Source organism: Uloborus diversus, chromosome 3, assembly GCF_026930045.1.
Source record: "Uloborus diversus isolate 005 chromosome 3, Udiv.v.3.1, whole genome shotgun sequence".
Classification (NCBI taxonomy): Eukaryota; Metazoa; Arthropoda; class Arachnida; order Araneae; family Uloboridae; genus Uloborus; species Uloborus diversus.
The window spans coordinates 200,355,002-200,369,620 of record NC_072733.1 but is presented as its reverse complement, the minus strand read 5'-3'; the positions used below and the strand labels follow the sequence as shown (position 1 = coordinate 200,369,620).

General features: G+C 32.8%; 1 protein-coding gene across 1 annotated transcript; it reads left to right on the top strand.

Moving 5' to 3' along the window:
* Window positions 1-8,298: 8,298 nt before the first annotated feature.
* Window positions 8,299-13,548, top strand: LOC129219126 (uncharacterized). The gene is made up of 2 exons (XM_054853445.1): window positions 8,299-10,358; window positions 10,452-13,548. The coding sequence occupies exons 1-2, from the start codon at window positions 8,299-8,301 to the stop codon at window positions 13,546-13,548; spliced, it is 5,157 nt and encodes a 1,718-aa protein (XP_054709420.1).
* The last annotated feature ends 1,071 nt before the right edge of the window (window positions 13,549-14,619 follow it).

The following is a 14,619-nucleotide window of genomic DNA, read 5'->3' as shown; positions in this document are numbered from 1 at the left end:
TACTAAAATCGAAATGCAAAATATCTGCTAATGTACATTTACTTAAGTACATTTAATGTACAAAATTTTTAACTCAAGGAATAATTGCACATAATTAACGTACATTCAAAGTTATGAGTTCAAACAATAACGAACAAAGAACATTCGATAAGAAAAAGTTTGAATAAGAAGAGAGAATTAAATGTATAAAAACTATTTGAATAATATTCTTCATGATGACCGCGGTTAAGCATTTAAAACGATATAGTTTAACAATATAGGTCACAAATATCCTATCAGAAAGAAATTGTCAAGGAACAGTAAAATTGTATATTCTGCTGAGAGGTCAGTCTTTTTCAATCCCAGGTTGCCTTGCAACCTGTCTACACCTTTCTTTCGACATCTACTTCACATGCATCTACATAAAAGTAGGGTCATGTGAAGTAGAAGTCAAAGGAAAGGAGTACAAGAGGTTGGAAGGCACAATGGGATTGAAAACGAATGACCTCTCAGCAGAATATACAGTTTTCGTCCTACTAGCCAATTGTAATTTTGTCAGTTAAGAATTTATTTGGAGCATTTTCCTGGTCTAACATATATCTAAAGTCTTTTGACATGTAAAGGTCGTGGCAACCTATCAAGCAGCATGTATAGAACTCGGACTTATAGAGGACGACATACCTTGGAAACTAACCATATCTGATAGAAGTAACTTTCTGACTCCGCTCCAAAACACAGAAAATTGTTTATAATTTTTCAAACGTTTGTGTCAACTTTTAAATTCTATTGCTTTTTGGTAAATATTTGAAAACATAATAAAACACTCTAATAAAACATATTGCAAGGATAGCGTCAGCAGAAATATTATGATTATTTTGATTGCCGTTTAATGTCAAACGACATAAACCAAAGACTAATTTAAATAAAAAGGAAAATTTGTCAGTGAAGCGAAAACTCAATAGGAGACTTTTATTTGCCACCGTCGCAGAGAATCAAAGAAAACAATTTTTTTTAAAAAGAAAAGATTCGCACATGGAAATTAGAAACGCAAAGTTATGTTAATCGGCATTCCCGGTGGAAATAGATAAATTTAATAAATTCAACGCTAGTCAAAGCTCGATCAATAAGCTTTTGCGATGTTAGTTTCACGGAACTGCCAGGACTTTACTTTTGGTGGAAAATCTGACCAATTCACTTTTAATTACTTTGAAAATCTCCTTCAATAAGATATGCATGTTCCACAAGAAAAAACGGGCAATTAGGAGAAACTCTTCAAGAGGGTGTCTCATAATGTAGGACAAGTGTTCGATGAGCCACTGTTCTGATATAAAAGGCGTAGATAGAATCCTTAAAAATTCACAAAGGTTCAGACAAAATTATGAGATTTGTCACCTTTGTATTTAACGGTGACTTTCACCAAACTTTTCCTGTGGTACCCTAAAGGAACGCGTGTAGATATACTTCAAGTCTGATTAAAGTCGTCCCCTTTACAAGCTTTGTATCTCAGGAACAACTATAAGAGCCCGTTTTGAAGATGGTGGTAAGCATTACTAGAGACTTTTGTGACAAGTAATTAAAAATACCTGGAAAAGTGTGTCTTATCGAAATAGATCAGTTGGGAAATTCTCTCTAAATGGTTTAATCCTCAATGTTTATCTTGAAACCAATACTGTTAAAAAAATTGCATTGGATATTCGTCACCAATGCTATGCATCATTCACATGAATTTCTTATTTCTGTTAACTCCGCAGAATTTTTCTAAAAGCTTTTAAATCTAAAGGCAATACTCGGTTGATTTTTTAGTATGGGTTAGAGTTTTGTTCTTACATCACCTACAGCAGATCAGTTGGCTCATATTCCTTGCATCCTTATTGTCCTTGCATATTTCCTTTTCCAATTTAAGCGATTACAACTCCGAATGAAAAGTTCTTATGAAGGTTACATATGAGAAGATTATATTGTATAGTGAGAATTATGTTTTGGTCTCACTTGATCAGGAAATGAGGTAAATCAATTTGTTTTAAATCTCATAAAAACGAAACGAAAAATGTTGCTCATTATTATTTTAAAATAGAAGTACATGCATAATATTTTTTAAAGATGGATCGCCTTCTAACCCGAACTAGGTCCGGGCGGGTCGCCAGTGTACAATAAAATCCATCAAAAATTTCAAATAGTTAAACCCCGAAAAGAACTTTTACTTGAGACGGTAGTGAAAAGCCTTGCTTAAAGAAAGCAAACGACTCCTCAAAAATAGTATATTTAATTTGTAATTCAGTGTATTCGTTATGAAGTTCCCACAAATACCCGTAGATATGAGATATCATGACTAACGATGCCTGAAGGTTCTGATTTTAAACCTCACAGTGGCTGACGCTGCAAATAACTTTTGTAAAAGGTAGACTATAGCAAGTTTAAATAATAAACTTCTAAGCAGACAAATATATTTTGTAGAATTTGAGAAACTCAAGGTGATAAAGAATAACAATAATAAAAATTAAATACTTTGTTTCGCGTCCTGACTTTTGGTTTCCTGAATCACATTAATTTGTGCGTTATTCAAAAGAAAGTCGTGGTCAAATCTTATGCTACTGTATGTGAAATTACATCATAGCCAAGTTCTATGCTGAAGTCTCCAGAAATGTGTCTTATTGTATTTTACCAGATACAGGTGTCCCTCGTACAACCCGGTTAATTCGTAGTGTAGTATCGAAGCCTTGTTATATGAAACTTTTTTATGAACAATTTTCTTATTTTTTTAAACTAATTAATCATGTACATAACATGAATCAGGTTAATATGTATCGTGTTGAATCAAAACTTGTTTCGTGTTACATCGAGACTTTGAAATAATGCAGATCATAACAATGTGTAACGTATTATATCGAAAACGAGTTTTAAGGTGCAAATCTTATAAAAGCTGAAATTTCGGTTAATGAACACATACAAACGAAATCTGAGAACCAAAAACTTACAATGGACTCACTGATTCAAAATTAGATTTCCTATAAACAATGCGACTAAATTCTTTGACATACCTTAAATCAAAACTATTAGGAACAACAAGAAAACTATCTTTACTAAGAACGACACGCATATTATTAGAAAGAAAATTTGAGCTTTTCCGTAGCAATAAAGTTCGTCTGAGCAACAACAGTGAAACAAAATTCACAATAAAATAAATATAATTATTCAATTTATTTTATTTAATATTTTGTTTCTTCTATATTTGTTATTTATCGTTTTCCAATATAAGCTTACGTTTTTTCCTATTATTTTCTACTGGAAACAAAAGTTTTTGCTTTAGAAGACTGGTAAAAAAATTAAAAGTTAAAAAGTAATGCTATACGGTTAAACCAAACTCGCTAACATTGTGATTATAGGAAAATATTGTATATCACGGTACACCGAAAATTGAGTTTTTAGAGGTAATTAATTTTACAGCAAATCGAAAGGCAAGAGGGACACTTTAACGCTTGATCTAAGTTAGTACTTTTAAGAAATTTTGTTTAAGTATTTAGCGTTCCAAAATTCTTTTAAATTATCTTTTTACACACTGAGAGAACATCATAAAGGAAGCTGTTATCGTTGATACAAGCATTACTGGCTTGAAAGGGGATGTACCCCACCTGGTTACTTGCCCTACTGATGACACGACAGGGAAATATGTCTCACATTTAAAATTATTTACTTGTGTTAAGAAAAATTGAAAAAACTGCCTATCTTTTATTTGAACTTCTCTAAGAGTGAATACATTATTCTTACTTTTCAGATGTATAATACAGTAATGTCTCAAAGTTATGGAAAAGGCGAGATCGAGACAGATTTAACTTCGCGTAAGTTAGAGACATTTTCCATTCAATAACACTGATAAAAAGTTTCGGTGGCTATCTTGGTATCCAACACTTGTTTTAAGACAGTTGAGACATGCTGATTAAAAATAGGCAAACCGTTTGTCTCTATCACCTACTGTTTTTGAGATATCAGACATAATATTCAGTAAATTACCGCCTATTAAATAGGGCTAAAGCAGAAATACATAAAATACACCGCCAGCTCAGTCATTTCCAGCCGAGGACTGCAGTTTCGTGCTTTAAAGCACGAAGTTCAAGGTATGATACACACATAAAATACATAGGTTTGACAAACAGTTTTTTTTTAATTTAAAGTTTTTTGGTTTGAATTTCTTGGTTGTAGACTTGGGTTTGCGCTGAGTATTTGGCATGTCGCGCTGAAGCACTCAGTAGTAGTCAGCCAACGTTGCTGCACTCCATCGACTCTGATATCGTGACTCCATCACCAAGATGTCCTGATGAAAATGTTAGCTATGTTCATCATTCACAGAACCTAAGTTCACGGGAAAAAATTTGAGATGTAAGTCGATGTTATGAATCTTGAGGGACATGTTGTAACCCATCATGCTGCATGCACTAAAATGCACTTCTGCACATTATTTACATATTCAGGAGATTTATTAATTCCATGGAAATTGGTTCAACAGACTTGAATGCCAACCATGCATACTTTTCAGTACTGCTGAGTAAGTCTTCGAAGTGACTGTCTGCAATGATCTTCCTTCTTTGTGGACCTGTGAACATACCTTATTTCGTTTTCGCATAACTCAACTCTGGAAACTTATTGGATAGGTGCCGGAAAGCATCTTAGTTGCTGTAGGGCCTTCACGAAGTTCTTCATGAACCCCATCTTTATATGAAGTGGAGGCAAAATAATGGAAATGTGAGGAGGAACTGAACAGTTTTAAAAAGCATTGTAGCTTATATATTTTCATTGTATAATTAAAATTTCGGGGGGTTCCGAACTGTACTTACAATCAATGGGAAAATTCGGCGTTGCATTAAAAAAACAACGAAGGAAAACTCCAACGAAAGGAGATTAAAAAATATATGTTTTTGCTGATATCTTGAAAAACTTACGCGATAGAGCAAAATAGTTTTTAGATTTTATAATCAGCATGAAAAACTACATTAGAAAAAGTAAGCACAGGCCAAATGTCTACAGCTTGTCTATCAATCGTTAACAATTATGATTAAATGAGAACAAATTGATAAAATAAAGAATATATGTGATTGAAGCGAAAGTTTTTAGCGGATTAAGCGTTAAATATATTTAGGTTAGTATTTTTTGTATACTAAAGCAAAATAAAGCCGCCAAAACATTGGAGGAATGAATTGTGTGTTGAACATGAGATAAAAATAAGAAACAATGTAACTTCTAGTTCGTGCAATTTGGAGTTGCGTAAGAAAGTAAAACTGGATTACATGGTCAAAAAACTTTTATATAAGAAAAAAATAGCATCATTTTCGTTTTCCTTTGCAACGATATTATTTGAGATTAATTTTATCAATAAAAGAGTATTATTAAAATTTGTTTTTAAAAAGTTTTCATTAAGTTTCGATTTTATCAACAGCTATATTTCTTATGTTCCTTTATGTAACTTGATGACGTTTGATTTTGTATGAGTCTTGTTCACCACGAATGCATAGTCAATTGAAATATCAATAATTAAGTAATATAATTTTAAAGTGTCGAAATATATATTAAAACACTTACAGTAGCTATCTTTTTCTGATTGCTATAATAAATATGTAAACATTTTTACACATAACTAAAATGCAAACCTTTTTACAAAAATGCATAAAGTATTCCATTTATGCGTATATTTGTAATTATTGTGTTGTTCGTGCTATGATTTGAATTAATTTAGTTAATTGGTAATAATTTTTACTTATTACAACAAGCTTGGTGATGTTACCTCAAGTGAGGTATTTCACCTTATGGAGTGGAGCATTTCACCTTACTGTCAATTTAGTATCCCCCAAAGCTGCAATTTTGTATTTTTACCAGAAAAAATAAAATTCGTGGTCACAATAGATTTTACATGTCATCGGTACCTGCATCAAGAGGGACAGGATGGGAAAAAGAGGTTAAAATCACTATATTATCTTTTATTTTTCGTTAATATATATTTTTTTAAATTTTCTGCTTAGGTGTGGTCTGATACCCCGACTTAACTGTACTATATATTTTCCTGTACCAATAAAAAATATATCAGCAAATAAAAAAATACGTGCTTAAGAGGCAATTTTTCAGTTGTTCAGTGTAAAACGAGAGAGAGAGAAAGAGAATAAGTTTTTTGCATTCATAAAAACTATATTTATAAAAAATATAAAAATACAAAAAAAAAGTAATCAAGAAAAGTTTTTTTCCATTGATTCTATGAAATATTTTTTAAATACTCAACGTTTTAATTAAATACTGACTATGTTTTTCATTAAATTTAATTAGAGTAGGAATCAGAGAATACGTTTAATTGTAGAAAAAATATACAAATTAGTTTAGTAAATAAAACGACCTCGGGTTGAATTAAATTTCTTCAATCAAAGTTTTAGAGAAAAAAAAATATCTTCACTTACGAGAAAAATCTTTCTTACTCAACCACTTTAAGGAGAAGTGAACGATAACCCAATGATGCTTTAAACTTTGAAATCAAAATTTTTTTTCCAACTTTTCAACAAAAGAAACAGCAAAAAAAAGTCTGAACTTTTGTTCAAACCCGAAATCAGCCTAATATAATTAAAACTAAAAGAAGATAAATTGCAGGAATTACTCTCGTTTGTTTAGCGAAAAAAACAAAAGAAATAGATTAAAAGCATGGATTCACATGGCTCTAATAGCAAATTGCTACCTCTCAAACTCAATTTCTATTTTACGCAAGAATGAAAACAGTTATTGGCAACGGTTGCAAAAGATATTATCAACAAGAGGGGAGAGTCGTTGAAGGAAAAATATATCCATAATTAGGTGAAACGTTATAGAAAGGTGGAAATATTTTGAGACTTAAAGTTTTCGACCTTTCATTTGATAAACGTCATTATTAAAGAGCTGAAGCGATAGCTGTTCATGAACATTTACCTCTTTTCTTTAGAAAGAATTACGAAGACAACGGGATATTGATTTTTGAGGCCATTATTTCGACTACCAGCTAAAACTGTGTCATGCTTTTCGCCTGTAGTTCGGCTAAAAGACTTAAATAATTCCACGTTGACTAAATAATATGTTAAAGTATATTATAACCGTTTGTATTTTTTTTTCTTCAAATGCGGTAGATTTTAATTTAGACGATTTAAAGGGAAGGAAATCTTCTTCCCTCGTTTCATGTGAGTTAACACGCCTTTAATCATAAGAATGAAGCAGTTCCAATCGATCTTTTTCTCAATCACAAAATTCTCACATAAGAGTGAAAAAACCTGCTTTAATAGACATAGTTTATCAAAGCTCATTTCTTTTAACTTGATTGAAAAATGCGTTAAAAATGAAATCGGTGGACATAAGACGAACCAAATCGTTTTCAATCAAAGGAATAAATAAAGTAATTACGCAAAATTTGCTTTCAAAGTAGTATGTTGGTACACTTGTGTTAATGACTTAAGTCATACCAGTGGTTTAAGAGGCATACCTCAAGCCCCTTTGTTCAGGGGAAAAAATGATTAACATAAAATTGGGCGATATAAGAAACATTTTTTTTTTTTTTGTTTAATAAAATTTTCCGCTTAAAAATAAAATAATTTCTTTTATCAACTACTGTTTGCTAACTTCCCTTAAGGTAAGTCTTCATCTTTTATTTTGCAAAGGAGGTGTTACGGCTTCTTCCTTTTACGTGCAATGTTCGGCTTAATAGTTTTTCTGTTTATCGTCTGCGGTTTATATTTCTTTTTATGTACGGCAACAGCGAAGAATTGTAACGGAACAGGAGGGAGTTTGTGAATAACAACGTGGTAGTTGAATAGTTTTTTCTCGCCCTACGTCGGCGGAGAACTGTATTATGTTATATTCAATAAAATATCTTCCTTTGTTTAAATAAGTTTTGGAATTAATGAAGTTTAGAATTATTGATTTATGAGATTTTCTGAGTGAATTGGAAGAACATAAATTATTGGAGGCACCCGGTGAGATAAGTGCTTTATACTAAGATAAGTGCTGTATTCTAATATTCTTTATTCTATTTATAAAATCTGTTAAGAAGATAATTGGACGTCTTGAGAAGATTTAAAGCAGATATTTTATTTACATGTATGTATTGCATAAGATCATTTTCCGATGTTTCATGAAAATATTATTATTTGAAGTATTAATTTGATTTGTAGAATATTTTATTGTTAATATTTTGATGAGTTCTTAGTGAGGATTACACTTAATTTTTTTGGAACTGATGCTGATTTGATATTAGTTTATGCGAGATGTATAAATTTATTTGAACTAAGAATTTGACTTTAATTCGATTACTTTTGACTTAGTATTATGGAAGGGGCAGATAGAACTCAAATAATAGCTTCTAGAGGAAGAATTAAAGCTTCTGTAACAAGACTTGAGAATACATTTAATGATATGAATACGAAAAATGAAGTTTTGATACGTATTCAAAGGTTAGATACTTTATTTACGGAATTTGAAAAACTTGATGTATTATTAGATGATAAAGATTCTGAAATAGCAGAATTTGAGGAAAAATATTTTAGATTAAAAGCTCAGTATCAAAATAAAATCGAAAGCTTTCATGTTCCGTCTCAGATAAGAGAAGTACAAATTAATGGTGGTGGTTCTACTGTAATGCAAAATGCGGAGACAAATTTAAGTAATTTCCGATTGCCAAAGCTAAATATTACGCCTTTCTCTGGCAATTTTAATGATTGGATAAATTTTAAAGATCTTTATCTTGTAACAGTTCATAATCAAGATTCATTGTCTAATGTACAAAAGTTTCAATATTTGAAAGGGTTGCTCACCGATGAGCCAGCGTCTTTAATTAAGCATATTCCCTTATCTAACGCTTCATATTTGGAAGCATGGGAAAAGCTATTGGATAGGTATGATAAAAAGAAGAAAATTGTACAGTCTTTGATAGGAACATTTTTAGAACAGAAAGGTATCTCACAGGCGAATGATACAAATTTAAAGAACTTTATGGATACAAGTGATGAAATTATTAGAGGATTGAAAGCTCTTGGTGAGGAAGCATCAAGTAGAGATCCTTGGTTAATTTATTTAATGCTTCAAAAACTTGATACAGAAAGTAGAAGGCTTTGGTCTTCTGAGACTGCTAACGTAGACTTTCCTTCTTTGAAATCATTTTTTGATTTCTTGAAAACAAGGTGTTCGTCTCTTGAGTTAATAATGAACAACGAGTTAAAAAAAGTAGAGCCAATGAAAAATAATGTTGGTATAAAAAATCGCTCAGATGTCAGAATTACTAAAAATTGCATTAAGTGCCATGGAGTGCATCCCTTGTTTAAATGCGTGAAATTTAAAAGCATGGATTTTAGTGGGAGAAAGAATTTTGTAAAACGAAACCAATTGTGTTATTTGTGCTTAAATTTGCACAGGGTAAAAGACTGTCCGAATTCACATTTAAAGTGTATGCTGTGTCAAGCAAAGCACAATACATTATTGCATGAAAATATTAAGGGGAATACTGCTAGTGTTTCTGAATATTTAGTTGAGAAAAAAAGATTTCAAACTACCGTAGAAGAAAATGACAATCCACGAGAGAGTTTTTCACCTGATTGTGAACTTGACTCTAACAACGTAAATCGGGGTGTTATTTCCAGTACTTCTGTAAACAATACTAGAAGTGTTTCTTTTCTTCCTACTGCTCAAGTTGTAATTCAAGATGGTTCTGGAAAATCTTACACTTTCAGGGCTTTGCTGGATTCAGGATCTGAGTGCTCATTCATCAGTGAGAATTTAATGAATGTGTTACGATTAAGAAGAAAAAATGATAGAATTTCTTTGACTGGGATCGCTGAAGTGTCTGCAGGTCAAACTCGAGGCTCCGTAATGCTTGACATTGGGTCGAAATTTTCTAATGAGCGCATCGAAGTTAAAGCATATATTTTGAATAAATTAACTGCTCAGTTACCATCTGAATTTTTGGATTTAAAGGACTTAGATTATATTAAAGCTATCAATAATCTTGCGGACAAAGAATTCATGCGTCCGCAACCAATTGACATTATTTTGGGTTCCGACTGTTTTTTCACGATAATGCGAAATGGTAAAATTGTTGGTTCGAAGAATGAACCCATTGCCCAAAATACGATGTTTGGATGGGTCATTGCTGGAAGAATTCTTCGTAGTGACATTTCGTCTCCCATTGCTCATTCGCATTTTATTAATGTCGAAGAAAACACAAATATAGATGCAATTCTTCAGAAATTTTGGCAAACTGAAGAATTACCCGTGAAAAAGAGACTGCTATCCGAAGAAGAGGAATTTTGTGAAACTCATTTTCAGACTACCTATAAAATTAATGATCAGGGTCGATTTGTTGTCAAGTTGCCAATTTACAAAGATAAATCATTGTTAAGAAACTCTAAGAAACTAGCTGTATCGAGATTATTTGCAATGGAAAGAAAATTCAAAACTGATAAAAAGTTTGAAGATGAATATAAAAGTTTTATGATTGATTATGAAAAATTGGGACACATGACACGTGCTGAAACAAGCTCTGACTTTATAAACTCTGATACATACTTTCTTCCTCATCATGCTGTTATCAAGAATGATAGTGTTTCTACAAAACTCAGAGTTGTTTTCGATGGTTCATGTAAGCCACCTGATTCACATTCCTTGAATTCTATCTTGGCTGTTGGTCAAACAGTGCAACCAGATTTATTTGCTATTCTCATGAGGTTTCGTATGAATAGAATAGCATTTTCAGCAGATATTCAACAGATGTATCGGCAAATTCTTGTTGATTTTGCGGATCAAGATCTACAGAGAATTGTTTGGAGGGAGTCGGAGAGTTCTCCAATTAGTGAATTTCGATTATGTACTCTTACCTATGGTACTTCGGCAGCACCATTTTTAGCGACGCGAGTGTTGCATCAAATTGGTTTAGACATTGAAAACGAAGATCCTACTGTATCATCTATAATTAAGAATTCTTTCTACATTGATGACTTAATGTCAGGTTCAAATTCGAACGAAGAAGCTATTGCAACAATCAAAACACTTTCTGAAGTTTTGGAAGCTAGAGGATTTCATTTGAGAAAATGGCGTTCTAATTCTCCACAAGTACTGTCTGATTCTTTGCCTACTTCACCCAAAGAAGTTCAAAATTTAGAGATTCATCCAGATGAGTGCTCTAAAGCTTTAGGTCTCACGTGGGACTCCTTAAACGACTGCTTTGTTTTTAAAGTTAATTTCAAATTTGAAGGTAATATTACAAAACGAACATTTTTATCGCAATCAGCTAAGTTATTTGATCCTCTTGGGTTTTTATCACCATGCACTATTTCTATCAAAATATTTTATCAGCAGTTATGGCTTTTGAAATTGGACTGGGATAGTCCTCTGCCTCAAGAACTTGCTACCAAATGGGAAGCTTTTCAAAGGAACTTTGAGCAAGTGTGCTACATTCGCATTCCGAGATGGATTCAAACAACTAATAAGAACATTATTCTTCATGGTTTTTGTGACGCCTCAGAATGTGCTTATGCTGCTGTCATCTATGCAGTGCAGCCTCGTTCTGATGAGGAGTCAGAAGTAATTATTTTGACATCTAAAAGCAAGGTTGCTCCACTGAAGTCTGTTTCAATTCCCAGACTTGAATTAAATGGTGCTCTGTTACTAGCAAGATTGTATTCCTCGACAAAGAGCATATTTTCAGACTGTGATATCTCATTCCATGCATGGACAGATTCTCAAGTCGTTTTAACCTGGCTGTCGTCTCCTCCTCGTAATTGGAAACCTTATGTTTCTAACAGAACTTCTGAAATTTTAGACTTAGTACCAGTTAAAAGTTGGTCGTTCGTCCCAACGAAGGAAAATCCGGCAGACATTGCGTCCAGAGGATTAGCTCCTAAATATCTTCCGGATTGCACAATTTGGTGGAAAGGACCTTCGTGGCTAAAATTATCTGAAGAAAGCTGGCCTAAACAACTACATAGAGCTGAAAATTCAGAAACTGTCTTGAAGGAGAAAAAGAACTTTAAATTTAGTTTCAATACTTCTGTTAATTGTAGTATCATTGATAACTTATTTCAGAAATTTTCTTCATTTTCTAAAATTATTGATATATTAGCATTTTGTTTTAGGTTTATCTCAAATTGTAGAATGAGAAATCGTAAGCGAAAACCAGGTATTTTGAGCAATGATAAGCCATTGCCACTGACTACATCTGAAAGAAAGCAGGCAGGTAAAGTGGTAATTTCTTATATTCAATCTGCGTACTTTAGCGATGAAATTAATTGCATCAAGAATGACATGTCTCTACCATGTAAAAGTTCATTGCTAAGTTTATGCCCATTTTTTGATAAAGATGGCTTGATTAGGGTGGGAGGAAGGTTGCAAAATTCGCAGCTGTCTTTTAGTGCTAAACACCCAATTATTTTACCAGCTCAGCATAAAATTAGTTCATTATTAGTTAAACATTTTCATATGTTACATTTTCATGCTGGTACTACTTTATTACTAGGTATTTTGCGCCAACAGTATTGGATTATAGGTGCTAGAAAAATTATCAAAAAATGTATTCATAACTGCGTTATTTGTTGTAGATATAGATTTTCTGTTTCAAAACAAATAATGGGTAATCTTCCTGTAGATAGAGTTACTCTTACTAAACCGTTTTCAGTGTGTGGGGTAGATTATGCTGGCCCAGTTAGTATTTTGAAGCATAGAGGTAGGGGTGAAAAAACTACTAAAGGTTACATAGCGCTATTTGTTTGTTTTGCCACCAAGGCTCTACATTTAGAGTTAGTTAGTGATATGACATCTGAAACTTTTATTGCTGCTTTGCGCAGATTTTGTTCTCGAAGAGGAGCTCCAAAGCACATCCATTCTGATAATGGTACTACCTTTGTCGGGGCTAAAAAACAGTTGTCAACTATATATAACTTTGTGTCCTCTATTAATAAAGATGAAAAAATAAGTTATTTCTTGTACCAAATGAATATTGAATGGCATATGATACCGCCACTAAGTCCTCACTTTGGTGGATTATGGGAGGCAGGCGTTAAATCAGTAAAATTTCATATAAAACGGGTTATCGGGAATACAAATTTAACGTTTGAAGAACTAACCACTCTTCTGACTCAAATCGAGGCTTTACTTAATTCTCGTCCTCTCATTGCACTTGATGATAGTGATTTGAGCCAGTTGAGCATGTTAACACCCTCACATTTCTTGATAGGTGAAGTAATTTCTTCTCCTCCTGAGTATGTACAGGAAAGTAAGTTGTCACTACGCTCTAGATGGGATATTGTTCAAAAAATGAAACTTGGATTTTGGAAAAGATGGCGTGTGGACTATTTGAGTTCACTCCAAAATAAAAAAAAATGGAAAACTAAGGGCATTAATTTTGTTGTAGGGGATATAGTCCTCATACGAGAGGATAACGTTGCTCCTTCTATTTGGCCCTTGGGTAAAATAATTGCTACCCATTCAGGTAAGGATGGTGGGGTAAGAGTTGTTACTTTAAAAACTGCAAAAGGTAGTTTTAAACGGCCAATTGTAAAATTGTGCAAACTTCCAACACATCAAGAATAGTTTCTTGATGGGTGGGAGTATGTTACGGCTTCTTCCTTTTACGTGCAATGTTCGGCTTAATAGTTTTTCTGTTTATCGTCTGCGGTTTATATTTCTTTTTATGTATGGCAACAGCGAAGAATTGTAACGGAACAGGAGGGAGTTTGTGAATAACAACGTGGTAGTTGAATAGTTTTTTCTCGCCCTACGTCGGCGGAGAACTGTATTATGTTATATTCAATAAAATATCTTCCTTTGTTTAAATACGTTTTGGAATTAATAAAGTTTAGAATTATTGATTTATGAGATTTTCTGAGTGAATTGGAAGAACAGGAGGTGTCATACGCTTTCCAATTAATCTATATACAGGGCGTATTATAAAAAAAAAGAGCATATTTTATTTCTGATAAGACAAAGTGGGTGATTTACCTTTTCAATTGCGACCGGGCACAATGTACTCCCAAAAGCCAGAACATCAGAAAAGCTTTCACCCGAAACTTTAGCAAGTTGTAACACTGAGGAGTCACTAAAACAGAAGTAAAAAATATATTTTTAATGATAAAAAATATTTATTCATTGATTTCTTCAAATTAGGAGAAAGTGAGGGTTAAAAAAGTTCACCAACCAGCTGCTTTTTTGAGAAGTTTGGATATGGTAATCTTTAAAAATTCGTTACGTTCAAATCGAACCGTGCATGCATATAGTTATGCATTTATTTAAAATAAAAAAAGCGTCAGAATGAGACTCAAAAACGATGAAAACATTTGTTGGCCAAAAAGACCAACTATAATAGCTCTAAGGCAAAAAATGCACTTAACATCCTCTGCACAAAACAACTTTATTAGTGACACTCTGATGCTGCAAAACAAACACATACTACACACTCAAAAACAATTCCCGTCACTGACAGAATTAGCTTTCTGTTATAAACTTGGGTCACGTAGCGGCGGTTACAGCATTGCACGATAATTTGCATAAAGTATTGAAATATCGAATTCACAGTAAACGAGCTATATGTAGGAATGCTCAGTAGTTTTAGGGGTCACAGCACCTTTCAAACATTTTTTTTTAAATTTAAGTATATTTTATATT

Coding starts and splice junctions, on each gene's coding strand:
- LOC129219126 (XM_054853445.1), top strand. CDS start 8,299: ATGGAAGGGGCAGATAGAACTCAAATAATAGCTTCTAGAGGAAGAATT. Junction 10,359..10,451: donor ATTTACAAAGATAAATCATT/GTTAAGAAACTC, acceptor TGAATATAAAAG/TTTTATGATTGATTATGAAA.